We start from the raw sequence: 19,822 nt of genomic DNA on the forward strand, positions 1-19,822 counted from the left end.
AGCATGCAAGTCATGTGTGTCTGGCATGATTCATTGGTTCTTTGGGGGCAGACCCGGTCCTGGCTCTTTATTATGGATTCCGGACAGGAAAAGTAATTGGCACCAGAAGCTGCATCTTCTCTTACAGAGAAAGTCCATTCTTGTGACCAGGAGAGACAGAGCGCCCTGGAAGAGGCCCGGCAGAATCCTCGAGAGGGCATTGTGATCCCCGAGTGTGCTCCTGGTGGGCTCTATAAGCCGGTGCAATGCCACCAATCCACGGGCTACTGCTGGTGTGTCCTAGTGGACACAGGACGCCCATTGCCGGGGACTTCCACACGGTAAGTCTGCACAGAGCATCCCGAGACACAGGGACCAGCCAGCTTCTGGTTATTGTGCCTTTATTGTCTTCTCTGCCCTACTTCTCACAGAATCAAGTCATGGGAGACTGAAGACTCCTTTCCAAAGCAGATGAGGGTTTATCAGAAGTGCTTGGGGACCTGGATTCTGACCACTCGTTTGTGAACTTTAGAAAGCTACTTAATCTCTCTCAACTCCAGTTCCCTGATGAAAAGCTTATGTACCACCCTGGACCATAAAAAGTGACCAAAAAATATCCATGTGCAGATTGGAGATGGCATTGTTATCACGCTTGCGTGGCTAAAATGACATGCCTGAATGTGTCTCAATGGGAGCATTTATCCTGGATTGTCTTGTAGCTTCCGGACAGTTCAGGGACCGTTTTATTTTCCTTCCCAAGTGCTCTAGGCTTAGAGACGACACAGTTATTACTGGGTGGGCAGTAATGGCTGAAGAAGACTCAGTTGCTAACCCCATTAAAACCCTTCACTTCTCTGTCTCTCCCCTAAGCTATGTGATGCCAAGTTGTGAGAGTGACGCCAGAGCCAAGAGTGTAGAGGTGGATGACCCTTTCAAGGACAGGGAGTTACCAGGTAGGAGACACAGCCTTGCCTGGCCTGGCACCTTCACTTCTTTGGGCTTCTCATCCCCTCACTGTGCAGAGGCTACTCTCTCCTCTGCATCTGTCTTTTTGATCAGCAGCACAGAGCAAGGCATGCTGGGAAGGCTCACCATAACAGCGCAGACCTGAAAACTGGAATCTACATTCAGAGTCAGTTCTGCGCCCTTGAAACACTGCTCTCTTCCCTCGCTCTTTCTTCCTTGTCTTAAGAATGTAGTCAGGGACTTAGAACTCTGTTGATGGAGTGTCACGGTCATTTTCCAAGTCAGTGAAGTGGGGGAGGCATTTTGGAGGCTGTAAAGCAAAGATAGCTTATGTGGAGTGGCTTCCCCGAGGGGCCAGTCTGGTGTCTGCCACCTGTTCTGTGGATTGCTTATATGATGATGACCCTTGGTGACACGGGTGGGCACTAAGGGGTGACATGAGACGTACTGACAATAGCCCAGGACCCTGGAATTGCAACTGGGCTGGATTTTTCCTTATTTGTAGGGAACTCCAAGTCTCAGTAAGAATTCTAAATGCAGGGTATGTGGACTGTGGACTCCCCTCCCCTCTGTAAATCCTCTTAAGTTCCCCTTCTTTGTGCACCATTCTAGAAAAAGCTCAAGCACAGGGAAGTCTTCTCACAGGTGACCCTGTCTTAGACCTGCACCCACACAGAAGAGCATGGTTGGAGAAAACACCCCCAGGCCTCTATGTAGGTGGGAGCTAAGCTCGTGATTGATAGACATCTTTACTCAGAACAAGGTTAGGTCTGTCCTGATGGGAACTGGTGCCATCTTCCTAGTACCCATCAGGACTCCAAAGTGAGAACGGAGAGCAGGGAGTCCTGAAAGTCCGGGACTTTCCGTGTAAGGTTAGTAGAAGTCACAGTGTCACAAAATTCAAGGCGGGTGTCCAGGGTGCCTTCTTCCAGCCACCCCTGGACACATGGGAATAGCCATTCTACCTCATGCCAGACCTGGTTTGAGCTAGTCCTCAAAGACATGAGGTACACAAGTCATATGCCGATAGAGGAAGGCCTACACATACAAATTCAGGGCAGGTTCCCTCCAGAGAAGAGTGGGGCGCTGTGGAAAGGACAGCAAGATCCTACTGAGTCCACTGCTCTGAGAAGTCATGTTTAATTTGAGACCTGGAGGGTTAGAGAGAGAAGGGCCAAGTTGTTGCAGGGGCGGGGGTGGGGCTGCAGCTGTGCTCAAAGCCCTTTGATGAAGGTGAGTGGGTTCCCATCTCTGCAGTGGTAGGGCAGGGTTTCCCCAGCAATGCTTCTCTTTGTGGCATGGATCTGGGACAGGGACACCTGTGAGAGGGTTAACCTGTGAAATGGGCTTTTGTTGAAATGGTGAAACAAGACTAGGAACTGGTGGGTATTCACGGAGGGGTCTACAGTTACCGTCTCACATGGATTAAAAGGGGCAAGAAGAGGAAGGTTTTGATATGTTCGCTTAAATCACTGATTCTCTCCCTCCCTTGTGCTTCCTCAACATCCAGTTCTTGCCCCTAGAGCAGGACAGTGCCTGTCTGTTTATTGTCTTGAGTACGCTGGTCCAGCATATTATGGGGAACTCTGTGAGGCTAAGGGCACTGCCTGTTGTCCTGGTATTTATGTAGTTCCTGTGCTGGTTCTCAGCAGAACTCTGTGGAAAGGAAGAAGGCTGAAAGCTGTATTGCCCTTTGGTCTGGTGCTTCTGTGTGGACTATGCATAGAGGACAATGGAGGCTTATGGAGGTCATTTGAACACTGAACACGTCCCCAGTCTTTGGCTGGACAAAGACCCTGAGGGGCTGGTAGCTGAGGAAGATGCTACCTTGGTAAGTTACCTACATTCTGCCTTCAAATCTCCTCTTGTCTTTTAGGCTGTCCTGAAGGGAAGAAGATGGAATTTATCACCAGCCTGCTGGATGCCCTCACCACAGACATGGTTCAGGCCATTAACTCAGCAGCGCCCACTGGAGGTGGGAGGTGAGAATGTGAGCGGGACTTGGGTGTAGTATTGTGTGGCCCTGGATTCTTCAGATACTAAGAGGGCGCTAGAAGAGAAGGTTGCTTTTCTCTGGAGCATGTGTAGCCTTGAATGTCCATGATCCTGTTGATCCTCCTGCCTCTGCTTTCTGAGTCCTGGGATTACAGGTGTGTGCAACCACACCTTGAGAAGCAGGGACATTTCAGTCAATAAGCATCATACATCAGCCAATCAAGATGGTTAAGTTGTCATCCAGAGGGTGTATGGTACAGTGTCACGCTTTTAAAATCCTGTTAGGAGGACAGAGCTTAAATATTCAGGGTTCTTACATAGACAAGAATTTTAAAATAAAGGAAAGGGAGAAGAATGGCACACTAGCTATATTTCTTTAAGATCTTTTGTCTGAGCACTCCAGGGTCCTATGAGCTTACAGGTTAGCTTCTGACCATGGCTCTGTTTCCTCTTCTCTGGGCACATAAGCCAGATCCCCATCTAGGGGAGCACAACTCAAAATCTGAGGAAGACAGAGTCTGACAGGCCATGGGTGAGAGCTGCTTTGAGGGTTCCCACAGTGCTCAGCGGCCCAGCATCTGACAACAGAGGCGCTGCACCTCGGCTGCCAGGAAGAAAAGAGTGAGCATTATGAATGTGAGCTACCGCATGCCCGTAGGTGTGCACTTCCAAGAGCTGCTGGCTGACGAAAACCCAGGCATGAAGTGCTGTTGCCCCTCTTTGTCCTCCATTTCGCTTCTCATGATTTCAGTTGTTCACAGCCAACTACAGTCCAAAGAAACCGAATTGGAGAATTCTAGAAAGAAAACAATTAATAAGCTTAGAATAACCTTTATTGCAGCATTTCGTTTAACGATCTTCTTATTAGTTATTGCTGCTAATCTTCGCTGCTTAATGTATATGTGTTCTTCCTTTATAAATCAAGCATCACCTCATAGGCATGCATATTGGGAAACAGTGTATTGAGAGTTCTGTATCATCAGCATTTTCAGGCATCCATGGGGATCTTAGAATTCAGAAGGGGGAACTAATGTTTTTAGGTTGTTTAGAAACAGGAGAGCAACATAAACAATGGAGGTGGCCTGGGCAGGGAATCTCAGGTCTGGGTACGCCCACCTACAGCTCAGGGGTCCCAGCTGCAAGTTCTCCCTCAGCCCTGTTGAGACATCAGCACCCTAACCCTGGTTTCCACAGGGGCCACGGACCCCAGGACTGTGTGGTCTTGGCTCCAGAAAGGGGATCAGAGACAGGCCCTGTCACCAGGAGAAGTTAGGATTGGTGTCCTCATGACACAGGACAAAGAGATTTTTACAGGCAATAAAACCTAGAAAATGCATAATGTCTTTCATACTGATGTATCCTTAGGGAAAGACTTGAAAAAAAAACTCCTTTTTCAGGTATAATTTAGGATTGGGGGAAATTTTTAAAAAACACTCCCCAAAGCATGGTTTTTATTTTAAGCTCATATTAGCTTAAAATAACCACACTTAGTTTTGATAGAAATGAAAGGTTTGGACTATTTTGGGTACTTGTATTACCCAGTGGCTGGACTTTTTTTTTTTTTTTTTTTTTTTTTTTCGGAGCTGGGGACCAAACCCAGGGCCTTTTGCTTGCTAGGCAAGTGCTCTACCACTGAGCTAAATCCCCAACCCGCGACTGGACTTTTAATCAACAAGAAGACAAGGTAGACCATGAAATAGTTTAGAAGTCAGGCAAGAGTGAAGGAGGAGAGAAAGTGGGGACACCATGGGGAGGGACCAGGGCTGCCAGCCTTCCTGGGTTCTCCTGGATCTTCCCCTTGTGCTAAGCAGAAGCCCAGGCATGTACGCGTGACCCTCAGGAAGATCCCGCTGGTTTCTTGCTCTTCAAGTTTTCCCTCCCACCATCATGTTCCAGGCATAGCCCTTCCAGCTTCCTTCCACAGGTTACTCTAGCTGTCCTGGGACCCTTACACCTCCTGTCCCTTCAGTCTCGAATGTCATTCCCCCTTTCATGTGACTGTCTGGTATAGTGACAGATTACCTTCTCCGAGGTCCTCCCCTGATGTAGTCCTAGAATTTAGATCCCATAGTTGACATCCGATGTGTGTCAATGAACGCATAGCCAGAGGGCACTGGGTAAGGTAGACAGAGCCTGGTCAGAGAGTACAGTGACTCTTGCAATATGAGGCCGGGTTGAACTGGGGACTTCACTGTGACTCTTTTATGAGTAGGTCTCTAAAGGGCTCTGCCTGGGTCTGATTGACTTGGGATCCTGTATAGACAGACGCTGGCCAACCACTCTTCTTCTGTGATGGAGGAACAGGGGTAGGGGGAGGAGAGGTAGGTGTGGGAGGGACATGGCTGCAGGTGACCCGGTAGCTTTGCTGGAATAGGGCTGATGAAGAGAGTCAGGAAACCCAGAGTTCCTGGGTGTTGGACTTGGCTTTGGAATTGAGAGCTTGGGTTTCAGGTATGAGGTTAAAGAAGCTACATTCAACCTTTCCTTCTCAGGGTTTAGCAATCAAACCTGGATATCAGCGGATACGATTGATTATCCCCTCCCCCAACCTACCACTTGTCAGATGTGGTGATTATCACATGTGACTTTGCAATGACTTGGTATAAGTTCTATGCTCCTTTTGGGGGATACCTAAAGAAAAGGACATAGTCCTCGCATGGAGGAGAGGTATATACTCAGGAGACAACCATAAAGCCAATGTGATCCTAGAGGCTGGTAAGAGCTTCCAGGACTCAGGGTGGGAGGGCCACATGGGAGCTGACAATAAGAGGTGACATTTTCACCTTCACAGGGGGAGTGGCTGACCACATTGTACCAGGAATGAGGGCATTTCATCAAGGAGCACATGGACAATGGGAGGTGAACAGAGTGGGGCCAGGTGGGGCATATGGGAGAAGCGGCAGGAAGTGGCATGAGTCGGCCTGGGCTGTGGTGTGGACAAGTCGAAGATGTAGCTGCAGAGCTGGACAGAGTTGTGTCGAGTCATGACAGAGGCATCGGGGACCACAGTGATTGAGAGCGCTTTTGAATGATCATCCTGATGGCATCATGATACAAAAACCAGGGGAGAGCAGTTGTCAGCAAGAGGGTGATGGGCACACAACTGGGTAGAGAGGGAGTGATTTACTGAAGCATTCCACATGAAATTACGAGATTCTCAAGACTGGGTAAATGCAGGAAGAGGTAGAGAGGGAGGCTCCAGCTTCCCTCTATGACCTCTGAGCCTGATCCTGGCCAAAACCAGAGCTTCTCAATTCTAAACCTAGACAATGTAGAGTTGGGCATCTGTAGAAGCATCTGCGGCTGGTACATGGGCAGGGGCACCATAAGCATCTTTAGATGACAGCCTTCCTCACTGAACCTTTGCTGGATGATTGGCTAATGTCCTTGGTTGCCCCCAACAGGACTCTGGAAGGCATTTTTCTATGGAGCAGTCATCCACCCATCTATTAGACCCTCAGTCTAAAAGGAAGGCTGGCTATCTATCTATCTATCTATCTATCTATCTATCTATCTATCTATCTATCTATCTATCTATCTATCTATCTTGGTAGGGTCCTCTTGAAAGAACCAGTTTTGTCTGTGTGAGCCTTCTGGTCATTCACATGCTTCCTAAGGAGAGACTGACAGTGGAGTGGCCCTCATCCTCCTGGTAGAGTGCAGTTGTCTGTTGATGGCTTTGCAAGGAAGAGTCTGGAATGTGGCTGACTTGGCATTTCCCATCTTCACCCGCACAGCTGGTGGGGCTTGGACCCAGCTCCAGATGGGGCTCAGTCGGTCTGCTTGGATTGGCTCAGGCCTCCTGGCCAGCCCTCCTTACCTTCTCTAAAACTGCTTAGGACAGCAGAACTGGGCTCCAGGTCTTGGCCAAAGCAGGTTGTGGTAAATGGGCTTGGCTCTCCAGCGATGTGTTACAGCCAAAACCTGCCAGCGCCAAGGCCACAGAATCAAAACTGAGAGTGGTGCAGGAGTATGGCCTTCACCACCCCTAACACTGGGAGAAGGCTGAGCATGTCTGTTCAGGGAGGGACCTGGTTCTAGTGGGTTTCCCTATTCCTCAAGGCAGAAGCTACTAAAATAGCCTAAAGGCAGAGCCACTCAGTATATCCTGAATATAGAATGAGGTACCTTTGGGTGGGTGGCATTCCACACAACATCTGAGTAAACTTGGGCATTCTACCTACCCAGGTAGTTCTTTTAGAAGAACTTTGCCCATGAAAGGGTCCTTATAGACACCGGAGAGATGCCAAGATGGAAATTTGAGTGAAGATGCTGGCCATCGAGACTGGGTACCCGAGAACCTATATGGTGGAAGGAGAGAACTGACTCCCGTAGCTTGTCTTCAGACGTCCACATGTGTACTATGGCATGTGCACTCCCACACAAAGATTCACACACACACGCACACGCACACACACACACACACACGCACACACACACACAAGTAAGAGAATGAGTGTAAAAAAGGAAAATGTAAAAGGATACTTTGGGAAAGTTGTGTGAGCTGGAAGGGCCAGTGGGGTATGACTTTGAGGTAAGGGTATAAATGGCAGAGTCTTCAATGACAGGGAGTCTAGATGAACTGAGAGGCTCCTGGAAAATCTGCCTCACCCCTATCTAGCACTCCCCTGCAGGGGGAACCTTAGAACTGCTCAGTTCACAGAGGTCTCTTGCTCAGTGTTGCTCTGGCTATCCCAGGACTTGTGGAGAGATCAGAAGTATAAAGCTTCTTGGTGTTTGTTCTAGTAAGGTGTTGGGTCCCAAGTATGGCCCTACCATCATGCAGCGTTGAGGCACAGCTGAAGCTTTGTTACTTAAGGGGACTTCTGGAGATCAAAGAGGTTCAAAATCAGAGCCTCCTGGTAGCTGGGATGGAAGGGAGGGGTTGGCAGAGAGGCACCCTAGTCCCACAGTGTAGCCTGTGGGTTGGGGGCTTGGAAGGGTCTCAGAAGGCCTCTCCTGAGATACAGTATCTTGTGCTTAACCCAGCCTTCTGCCATGGGCTGGCAGCTGGCAGGGTGTGCAGGCTAGCCGTGGGAAGTCAGGGCTGCTCCACATTGAAAGAGCCTGATGGGGGGGAACAGAGAGGGTGGCAGAGGAGAGCCAAGAGGGCAAAGGAACAGAGCCCAGATGAAGATCACCCCCTGGCCAACTCAGAGCTTGCAAGGAAGGAGGAACTGCTTCTTGACACGAAATAGCCTGAAGGCAGGTAGGGAGAGCTCTAACCACAGCCGTGCAGAGAACAGACAGGCGGATAGGAGGGAGCTCCAGGAACACGTGTTGGAGGGAGAAAACCTTCTCTGGCAGGGCCTCTGGGTGGGATGACCTCATCCCTTCCCGTCTCAGCAACCGAGACTTTATTATTCCAGCCTCCAGGTAGACATTACGCTATGTGGAGCCTAAAGGTTAAAGGAAGAGCTGCCTTCTCCTTGGCGCTCTCTCAGCTCCCCGACTGCCTTCGTGAGAGAGAGCCTTTCTTGGGAGCTCTTGTCTCCTCCAGAGCTTAGGTCCTCTTTGATGCCTCCCTTCGTGTACCCTGAGAGTTTCTGCCTGCCCACCCTGTGTCCTGCAAGGGCAGCCATGAGAGCTGGTGCTACCACTAATAAGGGAATAGTAACATTTAAACACAGCACCACAGAGGATGTCAGCCTGCCTCAGACTCCCTGTACCTGGTTTCCATGGCAGATTAAGCAGATTCCCCAGGAGTCAAAGGCCAGTGACAGCTCGGTGTGCCTCACACCTTCCCTAAGGGTCTCTCTGGGTGGAAGCTGTCAGGATGAGGTCCTACTGACATCCTTCTTAGAATCCAGGATGTCCAGGGAATTTATCCAAGACTGCCTCATTAAGAATGAACCAGACAGCTACCAGAGGTGACTAGCTTTTCTTTGGGGAGGTGGTGGTTTGGGTTGCAGCTTCTTTTTGCTTGAACTTAATGGGAGTCACTGTGAAATGAGACAGGATTTTCTAGCTTCTTCTCAGGGAGGGATGAGAGGTGGTCCAGTTCTTTCTAGAATATACTGCAAACTTGAGAGGGGTGTCATATCACCAAGTGGCTTGGACATTGTTTTTTTTTTTTTTTTTTTTTTTTGGTTCTTTTTTTCGGAGCTGGGGACCGAACCCAGGGCCTTGCGCTTCCTAGGTAAGCGCTCTACCACTGAGCTAAATCCCCAGCCCCTTGGACATTGTTTTTAAATCCACATATATCTTCAGAGTGTGCTAATAGTTCCTGATCACCTGGTCTAGGGTCCCTGCTTACGAGTGACTTACCTATCACTGCCCTGTTGCAGACTCTGCACACCATTCATTTGAAATGTATAGGGTCTAAACCTCGACTTCATTCGCCTCCCTGAGGATAAGTGGTTCGGGGCATTTGAATATGGAGCCCAGCTCATAGTCCAAGCACAAGCTCCAAGGACAGAAGCAGGACACTTGCGTGTGTGGCTTTTCTTCTGTTCAGAAACTCCAACTTATCCCTCCAGAACAGACCTATCATTGACTTTACAAAGCTGTGAACAGTATCACCCTGACTTCTTTGAGTAAAGATGATGCATAAATGAGTAATAAATAAAATGATAGGTAGGCCATCACATATTCACACACAGACATTAGTCTTGTAGCTTTGTGGTCCAGAGATAGGGACTGTGCCAGAAGTGGTCATCACTACATATCTGGGCACAAAGATGTAGTCCTGGTTACACTCATTTCTTTACGCATTAGCTGGGGTTCTGGGTAATATGTGATCTCCTAGGCCCAGCCCAGATCCCCTGAGTGGATCTTAGAATATGCTTGCTTTAGAGTCTCTGTTTGGGTCTGAGGAGATGGCTCAGTGGTCAGGGTTCAAGCAGCAAACACGAGAAGAGAGCTTAGGTCTCATCAGTTAATGTAAGTTCTGGGGACACACCTGTAACTCCAGCACTCAGCAGATGGACACAGAGAGTGTCCCGAGTGAGCTGGCTAGCTAGACCAAATGTATCGGGAGCCGTGACTTCATCCGAGGGACTCTGTCTTAATGAGTAAAGTGAGAGTGACCAAGGACCACTCTTATAAGCACAAGCATAAAGCCACAGGTTGGGACATCACACGTCTCATCTGCCAGTCTTTATATTTTGGGTTCTGCCCCTCCTAGACTTCGAGTAGCCGAGGCTAAGCTGGCATGCCCAGTTCTGGCTGGTTCTCATTTTTGAGTTCAGAAAGCATCCTATCTGACAGTGATCTATGGGTCTTGAGGAGGACAGTTTACAGACTAGACTAGGCTTACTGAGGTGGACTAAAACTGTGTAGTTTCTCTCCAGTGCCTATCTGCACAAGAAATGCCCTGGCTACTTCAGAGGGTGGAGCAGATCAGTGAAATAACATCACTTGGAGGTTCCTAAGGAAAGAGCTCTTGCTACCTGATGGCTGGTAGCCCAGCATGAAGACATGTCTTGGTTTGGTCTCTGCTGCTGTAACAAAATACCCTGAGCTGGCTAACTTATAGAGAAGAACTTTATTTTGGTTCACAGTTCCGGAAGTCCAAAAGCATGCCAGCATCCATTTGGTTTCTGGCGAGGGACTCTTACAGCTTGAGCTAACTCATGCTAGAAAACAGACTTAGGAGATACACACAAAGATGAAAGGCAATGGGTGTGTGTGGGTATCTGCTTCATAGCAGCCTCCTCTTGTAAGAGCTAATCCGTTTCCACAAGAACTGACTCAGGCACCGTAGAAGATAATTAATCTCTCTCCAAGGGTCTACCTTCACCACCCCCAACCCAGGTATATTATTAACCAACTTCAGTGAGAGTTGGCAGGATCAAATGCTTAACCGTAGCAAGGACCCTGGCGTTTGGCCATTTGGGAGAGAATCCCAGCAAAGCAGGTACTCCTGCAAGATCATGAATGGTGTTCTCTGGGGCCGGGGTTTCTGTCCACCGCCCAGGTTCTCAGAGCCAGACCCCAGCCACACCCTGGAGGAGCGGGTGGCACACTGGTACTTCAGCCAGCTGGATAGCAACAGCAGTGATGACATTAACAAGCGGGAGATGAAACCGTTCAAGCGCTATGTGAAGAAGAAAGCCAAGCCCAAGAAGTGCGCCCGGCGCTTCACCGACTACTGTGACCTGAACAAGGATAAGGCCATCTCGCTGCCTGAGCTGAAGGGCTGCCTGGGTGTTAGCAAAGAAGGTGAGTTCTACCCGCTGGGTGCCTGCCAGGTGCAGGGACAGGGACCAAGGGCTGTCCTGAGCAGCAAGATCCTAGATCCCCACGAATTCACCAGCCATTTATGGGGAATGGGCTGTGCTTCAGGACTAGCTGCCTGCTGCAGCCATGGGATTGACTGGTAAGGTTCCTATTCTTACAGTCTACTGAAAAGACAATAGTTATTCATGTACTTTGCGATTAGTATTATCAGAGTGTATTAGGCAGGGTCGGGCAGACTACAGTAAGTATCGGATAGATGCATTCACACCATAGCTCAACTTAGCAGAAATTGCTTATCTTTTGTCTTGTCCATGGAGTAGAGCAGCATAGTTCCAGATTGTGTGCACATGCATGTGTGTTGTATGTGGTATTTGTATGTAGGGATAGCACAAGGATAGGGACTTCTCTACATAATTCTTCAAGGAAGCAGGTACTGAGAATGACCCTGATGTCCTCATCAGCAGGCTTTTAGGGCCACTCTGTGGGTCTGATGTATTCCCCATCCCCATCTTATAGAGTAAGCTTGGGTGTGTGAGGGAATTCTCTGGGATAGTCTTAGAAGTGAACTGCATGTAATTCCGGATGGTTCACAAACTGGAACTCTGTCACTGGGGTGTAGCAACTGTAGGTGCCAAGAGGCAAAGTAAGGCTAAAGAGCCCTTTGCTAAAGTGGGAGGCTTTAGAAAGGCAGCAAGGAACACAGGATTGGGAAGGTCATATTTGAAAGGAACTGTCAAGGGGGTACTTGCAACTTAGTGAGGAGTTGCTGAGGCCAGACCCTGTCCTATTCCAAGTCCTTTTTGTGCTGGGAGTACCTGCCCATACAGCATCTAAAGCCAAGGGAAGGTTCAGTGTGGTGACTTGGTCCACGGAACTCAGGGAGCCTCCCTCTGGAACTTTGCCAGGGGCCAGGTGTCCGCCATTTCCAGCCAACACACAGGACGTGGAGGAAGCAAACAGAGGGAGCTGTGGTCTGGGACGCGGGATTTATGGGTCCCTGCTCATCTGGATGTCCCTCCAACCCAAATTCAGCCAAAGCTGTAGATTCAAGTCCTCTGAACAGTTCTTCCCAGGGACTCCTGGGGTACTTTCTGTTTCTTGCCCAGCCTACCTTCTTGATCACTTCAAGAAGTGGCATTGAGTGTGTGGCTGGAGCACCTGTGCCTGCACTTGTAACTGACATGTGTGCATTGCCTCTGTGCATGTATCTCTGTGAGCATGCACGTGTGGGGACCTGTCTGACAGCATCTCTATCTATGTGTACACGTGTATGTATCTATGCCTGTTTTTAAAAATTATTTTTTTGTGCATGTATGAGCATTTCTCTCCATGTATGTATGTGCCTGGCGCCTGCAGAGGCCAGAAGAAGGCCCCCTTGGAACTGGACTTACAGACAGTTGTGAGCCACCAAGTGGATGCTGGGAGCTGAACTTGGGTTCTCTGCAACAGGAGCCAGTGCTCTTAACTGCTGAGCCATCTCTTCAGCCCTTTATGCTCAACTTAAAACATATCTATGTATGCATGAGTGTACATGTATGTACATGCTCTGTGTGTGTGCGTGTGTGTGTGTGTGTGTGTGTGTGTGTGTGTTAGAATGGGGTGAAGTAGAGCATAGAAGGAAGAGGGGGTTATGAGTGAGGGTTGGGGTTGCCTGTGTAGATGGAAATCCCACAGAGAGTACAATGGGACTCTCCTCCTCACTCCATTCCTCCGTCCAGCGTAACACATTGATCCTAGAGCCCAAAGCCTTCTATCGCTCTACCTTGGAAGGGTCTAGATTAAGCAGAGGAGTAGTGCTTTGCACTCGTGAGGCAGCAATGCGGCCAGTGCTTGGCCCATCAGTAGGACTTCAGAGTCTAGTTTATGTGTCCTCCATGAAGATGACCCCAGAGTGAAGAACGTCTTCTGAGCAGGCCAGTCTTATTGCCTGGGGAAGCCAAGAGAGTGGCCAGAGAGGAATCCTGGGCATTGGGGTGCAGATGTAGCCTTGAAACTCTATGAGCAGAGAGAGCCTGCAGGGCGCTATGTGGCCGGTAGCCTGACAAGGACGTCCGTTTCCAGACCTAGGGTGCCAGGAGGAGAAGGGGGGACTATGGAGAAACCTAGGGGAGGAGTGAGGACAACTGTCTAGTCAGAAGTAGGGATGTAGGTACAGCCAGAGACCCTCAAGTCAGGTAGACCTGACTGTTAAGCTCTGTCAGGTCTAGTCCTGTAATTTGACCAGGTACCTCATCCCTCTGGATTTCAATATCCTCCTCAGCCAAATGGAGGAGATAGTATCCACCTTGGAGATTTGGCATGAGAAACCAGACAGATGCACAGTGTCATACAGAAGCTCTCAGTAGCAGAGGAATCTACCTATGGGACAGAGGGGCTGCTGGCAGCCTCAAGGTTCCCCTCTGCTCCTGGTGGCACAAAGCCACTTGGCTAGGTGGTATATGGGAGCTCAGGCACGGGTCATCTGGTATTATATGGTGCCCTCTGGTGGCCTGAAAGGGACTTGCATGCCAGGTGGGGGCCCAATGTGGGTGGGGAGAAGATGTGGGTCTTGGGGAGTGTAGTTTCGGGTTCGAGGGACCAGACTTTTGGAGATGCCACAGGAGCACCCCTTCTTTTGCCTTCCAGAACTCTTACTGGGGAGCTGAGTTCTCTGCCTAGTATGGCAAGCCTGACATTTGGAGACCTAGGTCTCCGTAACTGGTCTTTTCCAAGCCAGAAAGCAAGTTTGTCAGGATTGCTGTCTCCACCCTATAAAGCAAGCAGCAGAGGACTAGAGGCTTGGTGTCTCGGAAGTGCCAGGTCTTCTCCTCTCCCTCTGAGGGTCAAGAGCTTGGGGTCCAGTGGGTGACAGCCAGTGCTGAGTTTGCTTCCTCCTGTGAATGCTGTGCCATCCTGGGTTTTTAGCCACACTAAGTGGGGATAATCTCTCTCCTGTTATATAAGTCGTCCGAGGTGCAGGGACGTGCTCCTGGCTCTCTGTTTTATTTTCTGGATCTTAGCTGAGGAACAGGGCCAGGACTGTCATAGTCTCCTCTTTCTACGTACAGATCTCCATGTTTACCATGAGAGCAGCTCTTGCAGAGTGATACACAGTAGTATATATATAGACTCTAAGGTCTGGCAGCTTGGCTCTGCCCTACCCACCTGCCCGCCTTGGATCTGCCTCTCTTATCTTCCTGGATTTGTGACCTCACCTGCAAACTTAGATATACCAACAACTATCCTTTGTCTTTCTTGGGTCTTAAGGGATGTTGGGATTTGCTGAGCTGTGGCAACATAGGACCCTTAGGTAATCTTGGTCTTAGCGGGAATGAATCTCCAACCCCCACCCCCTCCACCACCACCACCACCATGAGCTCAGCTGATCCTTAGGGCAATCCTACATGGGAAGCAGAGAAGTAGCATAGATGCTGTCTTAATTCCATCTCTCGGTTCTGCCCAACGCTGTTCAGAGGCATGCTTGGAGACACATGGAATTGGCCTAGCTTCTAGTATGTTCCCCCTTCGGGAGATCAGGTCTTGAAGAAGCACCAGGACCTGTGCACGTGGGCATTATCAAATCAGGTCTTGGACCTTGTGTAAGTCACTCTGAGCCTTTGCCTCCAGATTTGGCAAGCAAAGGGACTAAGGTTCCCTCCACCTCTGACATTATAGGACTCAGAGACCTGGAACGAAGGAGGTTATAAATAACCGCTAAAGTCCTTCTTAGCTAACAACTGAGGGGATTCAAAGAGGTGTCCCGAGTGGGTCCCAATACCATGGTGGGAAAGGAAAGTGAAGGAAACCTGTTTATTCTCTCTTCTATTAGTGCCTGCCCATATGAGTTCACGCTCAGTCTGGACTACAGAGAGAAATGCTATCTCAACAAAAACAGTGCTAGCAACAACAGGAGCGGCGACAGCAGCAATAAGCCAGCGGGACACCCCAGCTTGACTATAGAAAAAGTCGGTTTAAAGATGCTGGCAGACAGTCAGTGGACTTACTGGGCAGAACAGGGCAAGAGGCATTTTCAGAACCGGAAGCACAGCCACGCCACTTCCGGTTCCTTCCCATTCTTATTGGTTCTGAGGGCAGAACACGCAGGGGCTCAGATATAGGAGCTCTGCCCGCTGTCTGGGCCAAGACCTCTCCCATGTCATATGTTCCTATTTGTTGCAGGTGGTAGCCTTGGCAGCTTCCCTCAGGGAAAACGAGCAGGCACAAATCCATTCAGTAAGTTGCTTTCTTTCTGGACTTCCCTCTTCTATGGACTCTGATGAAACTGTGGTAGCATAGCAGCAAAGCCATAGATCAGATCACTTAAAGGCCCACGCTCTGTGTCTGGTGGGGAAATGAGGAAGATGGCATCTGCCATTTCTCCAGGCTAGGTAGTACAATCTGGTCAGAGCTCACCAGAACACATCCTGTGCTTGTCTGGCAGAGTCAAGGTGACGGGAATTTACAGTTCCTAACTGACTCTGGATGCTGGGAGCTGCCTCAGAGTAGCAAAGGATGGACAGTAAAACATGCACGTCTTCACGCAGATACTCCTGTAGCTGAATATTTTGTACACCCTTAATGGCTTATCTCGCTTTTCTTTTGGCTCTCTCCTTCCCGCTCCCAGTTGGACGTCTCGTCTAAAGAGCAGAAAAATCGAAAGGCCAATGGAGAGTCTGAGAAGACAGGACTGACCATCAGACACCTAACCTTCAGCGCTGCCCGTGGCCCAGCCACAGCCCATGTAACATAAGTGGTGCCCTCCATGTTTGCACTTTTAATAACTCTTATGTGTGTGTTCTGTTTCTGGTTCCATTTGTAAACACCAGTTATCTAATACCGCAGTGGGATCAGGAAAGGGAAGAAAAGCTGTTTATTCTCTCTTTTATTGTTAAGTTTTTGGATCTGCTACTGACAACTTGTAGGTTATCAGGGGAGGGGTGGGACCAAGAAGAAAGAGATTTATATACTGTATATAAATATATATGTAAATTGTATAGATCTTTTGTACAGGCATTGACATCACTGTTTGTCCCTTCCCTTCCCAATACTTCCTCTGGACTCATAGTCCAACTCTCTCAAACTGTATCCTTAGCTTACCTGAGTTTCACTGTGGATGGACTCTGTGAGAGTAGCTAGGAGCCCTGTGCTTGTGCTGTGGACACCACGTTTTCTTCTGGTGAGAAGAGGGTACTGGTCCATGCCATTAGCTCTCAAAGTTCAGTCACTTGGCTGTTGGCTGGTTAGGAGGGGAGCCCAGCTCCTGTGAGGGCCAGCATGGATTCCAGTTCTCTGGTGGCCCCCACATGTTCTTGCTATTCGGATCCCTTGGCAGTCTATGGTAAATAACGGAGCAAATTATACTTGAAGGGGTTGAATTTGGCTACTTTAAACATTTCCTCCCATGTTTAGCACCTCCCCCATGTAGGACACGAGAGGTGAGAACCCAAGCATGTGAGGAAAAGGACTCCCAGGGTTTTCCTTCAGCAGGTGTTTGGCATCTGAGGAGATGGTGAAGAGAACAGAGGATCTGAACCAGCCGTTCTGCAAACCCACAAGAGAGTCTCCACAAGCATGTAGCTCCCAAAACTAGAGTCAGATTAGGCTTTACTTCCATGCTGTCCCTTCATCTCTTGCCCTCGTCCTCACTGATTGGGCCAGCCATCTTGTTGACCAATACCACAGTTCCTTATTCCTCTGGCTTTTCTCATGGACTTCCAGAATTCTAAAATTGACATGGCATCCCTTCCTTCTGCTTCCCCAGGAGTAATAGGAGCTATAGGGAAAGCTAGGTTTTAGCACAGAGTGTCACCTGGGCAGATAAGCAGCTTTTTCTGTCTAGGTGACATGCTGACTCAGATGTCCTTCAGTCAGAGCAGCAAGTGACACTTAGCAGCTCGTCCTACGGTCAGCCCTGATGGCAGTGAGGGAGGCCAGGACTGGTGCTTTTGCTGGCTTGCTCTCTGCAATCTGCCTTGCCTGGGATTTTATCTCAGTGTCCTGTAAATGTACCCACTTTGGTAAACCCTATTCTATCTTGGGTCTGGAAAGCCTTGGCCCCTAATGCTGCCCACATGTGGGGAACATTGCCTCCTCAGGGCTTGATTTGATGAAGTCTTGGCTCCAGAAGGCCCCTGCTGCTCTAGTGAAAGTCATGACCATTCCATGATGATCAGTGGCCCTGGCCTGCATGGTAAGGTGGAAAGAACCCCTTCTCTTGGAGCCTTGAGCAGAAACACTGCAGCATCCTGGAGCTGGGTGGTCCTCAAGCAGACCCCATCCCTGTCTCCTGACCTGAAGGAAATGTGCACAGAGAAGCCACCTCTATGTAGGAGTTTAGAATCTGACCAGCCGTCTTCTCTCTCACAGATGGGCGTAGGCTGTGCTGTGTGGTTTTCCCTTGGGGGGGCGGGAGCAAGGAGAAGTATTTGTAGCTTGTTTTATAAAAAATAAAAAAAAATGGATAAATCTTGGCAGCTGGTGCCTCTTTCTTTGGGTGGCCTCCTCTGAAGGAGAGGCCCTATTTCCTAGAAGATTTCATGGTTTTCCTGGTCTAAGTGCTCAAGCTCTGATCCTGGAAAGTCTAGGCTGTTTTAGTGAGACGCCAGCAGGAAACACAGTGGCCTCAGGAGTGTGGACTTCCTAGGAAGATGCCTCAGGTCCTCTGGGTCCTTAACTGCTAGCTGTGTATGCTTTCGTTCTCTGTCTGACCTTTGCCCTTGCAGAAGCCCCAAAGTATCCTCATTCTGGGGTCCTCCCGTCAGGGCATACCTTGGATGGGGCTGGTAGAACATTGTGGGGAGAGCACTGATAAGCTTGTTCTGTGTCTTCAGCCTGGTGGCCATGGCCGTGTTAATCATGATCTGGACTCTGGGCCGGAGTGCAGATAGAAAGCTGTCTCTCTGAACCTCAGGTTCTTCTAGCTCACATTTCAGTTCTGCGTGGCACTGTGTGGCACCACTTCTAAGCTGGTGAACTCTGCAGAACAGAGGACTTTGGGATTGGGGTTGACAACATGCCTAGGGCCAGGATAGGCTAGGTACCTGAGTCTCCTGTGAGTGGGACCATTTCCTTTCATCCTCTCTCCCTTTGGAAATGACCTCTGTCAACTACCCACTTGAACAGCTTTTTCAGACCTTTCCTGCTGCAGTCTGGCCTTTGTCCTCTGTAGGTACACACAAGATAGTTTTTTTTGTTTTGTTTTGCTTTGTTTTTTTTTAATTCTCCCTTGGCCCAACCTTTTCTCCTGCAAGACTTCGCTGGAGAAGGATCCTAGCCCTTGACTCATCATCTCATCCCCCATCCAGTTCCTCTCTGGTTTCAGAACTGAAGTTTCTATTTTGAGACAATGGGGATGGATGGTTCACTGTACACGGATGTATACTGTCCTAAGTCAGTAACCAGGCAGTCTTGTTCCAGGGTCTAAGTGTAGATTCAGGCCTAGGAAGAGGGGCAAAGTGATTGCTAGGTCTGGGGAAAGTAGACTAAGGAGTTCTCTCGTCTTCAGATTTTCTGACCTCAGGTCCTGCCACTGTTGATTCCCAGCTGCCTTCCTGGGGGCACCAGAACAGCAGCTTCTGCATCCTGTACCACTTGGGGCTGGGCAGCATCCGTGGGAGTTCATTGTCATCTCCATCAGTTAAAGGTCTGTCTTAAAGCTACTGTTTTGCAGAGGACCATCTGCCAGGCTTCAGAGAAGTGTGAGGCTAGCTCTTCCCTTGCGGGAAGCCCAGGAGGAGTCAGAGTTGATTTGACCTCCAGCAGAGAGTATAGAGACCGGCAGGTAGGAGCTCACCTTTGGCAACAGAGTGAACTCTCATCCCTACCCCCTGCTCCTCTGCTTTTTCCCAGAGAGCTGCATCAAGACTCAACAAAAAGGCACAAGACAAGTCCATTCTGCTTTTTCCTCACCTCAGGGCTCAGAGCCATACACCAAGCAGGGGACTTTGGGAACATACTCAGCAGGGAGGTCTAAAGGCTGCGGGGCTGGGCATCTTTTAGGACCACTGATAGAGGATAGGGTCCCAGGTCCCGGGGTCCCGGTGATCTAATATCTGCTTTCCAAGAGGGTAGGACACTAACAGCCCCAACACCTTTGTAGAAAGATAAATGGTTGGGTGAATAGATAGACAGGTAGTCAGGCAGACACAAAAAGTTAAAACCACAAACAACACGGAGAGGTTAAGTCAGCTTTCTAGCCAAGTATCCCCAAAGCTTTTAGCTCATCTACAAGATCATGGCTTTGTCTTTAATGAGGTTCAAATCTTCCCCAGAGCCTTGACCTGTTCTTGCTGAACAAGCGGGGGAATGAGAAGTTAGATCTTTCACGAAGTACCAGCGAAACCTTCTACCCTTCACCATAGGTTTGTATGTCTTCTACAACTTTCATGGCTTGCTAAGAAAGCCCTAACTTTGGTCTCATTCCTGTCTATTACTTTCTGTGTTGGGTAAGCCAGCCAGTGGTCTCTTGTCAGGTCAATCTGAACTACCCTTCTACTTGCCACTTCCAGCTCCGGCAGCCACCTCACAATGCGATCTCAGCACTATTTTCTCTGCACCATTTTCCTTCTTAATAGATTCCAGGAAAGCCCTTTTGCCTAGATCCTCCTAACAGGACTATTGATTCTAGTTAATGGTTGATGATCCTGTATGTGGTAAACCAGGCCTGTTCCCAAACTCAAGGCCATCCTTTAGTAACCTACACACTTGATTAGAAGGCTGTGCT

At 49.2% G+C, this 19,822-nt stretch overlaps 1 protein-coding gene across 6 annotated transcripts in view; it reads left to right on the forward strand.

The window, feature by feature from the left end:
- Smoc1 (SPARC related modular calcium binding 1) overlaps positions 1–17,570 on the forward strand; it is a 161,365-nt gene extending 143,795 nt beyond the window's left edge. For 2 of the 6 annotated variants that reach the window (XM_006240284.5, XM_063261933.1), the window contains 6 exons: positions 128–320; positions 850–932; positions 2,822–2,927; positions 10,859–11,103; positions 15,280–15,333; positions 15,725–17,565. In XM_006240284.5, coding sequence (XP_006240346.1) covers positions 128–320; positions 850–932; positions 2,822–2,927; positions 10,859–11,103; positions 15,280–15,333; positions 15,725–15,741 — 698 coding nt within the window. In that variant the 3' untranslated portion in view covers positions 15,742–17,565. Of the gene's footprint in view, positions 1–127; positions 321–410; positions 815–849; positions 933–2,821; positions 2,928–10,858; positions 11,104–15,279; positions 15,334–15,724 lie in introns of those variants that run through there. The other 4 variants (NM_001002835.2, XM_006240285.5, NM_001412316.1 and 1 more) reach the window with 4 other exon arrangements.
- The last annotated feature ends 2,252 nt before the right edge of the window (positions 17,571–19,822 follow it).

This window comes from Rattus norvegicus, chromosome 6 (assembly GCF_036323735.1).
Source record: "Rattus norvegicus strain BN/NHsdMcwi chromosome 6, GRCr8, whole genome shotgun sequence".
Classification (NCBI taxonomy): domain Eukaryota; kingdom Metazoa; phylum Chordata; class Mammalia; order Rodentia; family Muridae; genus Rattus; species Rattus norvegicus.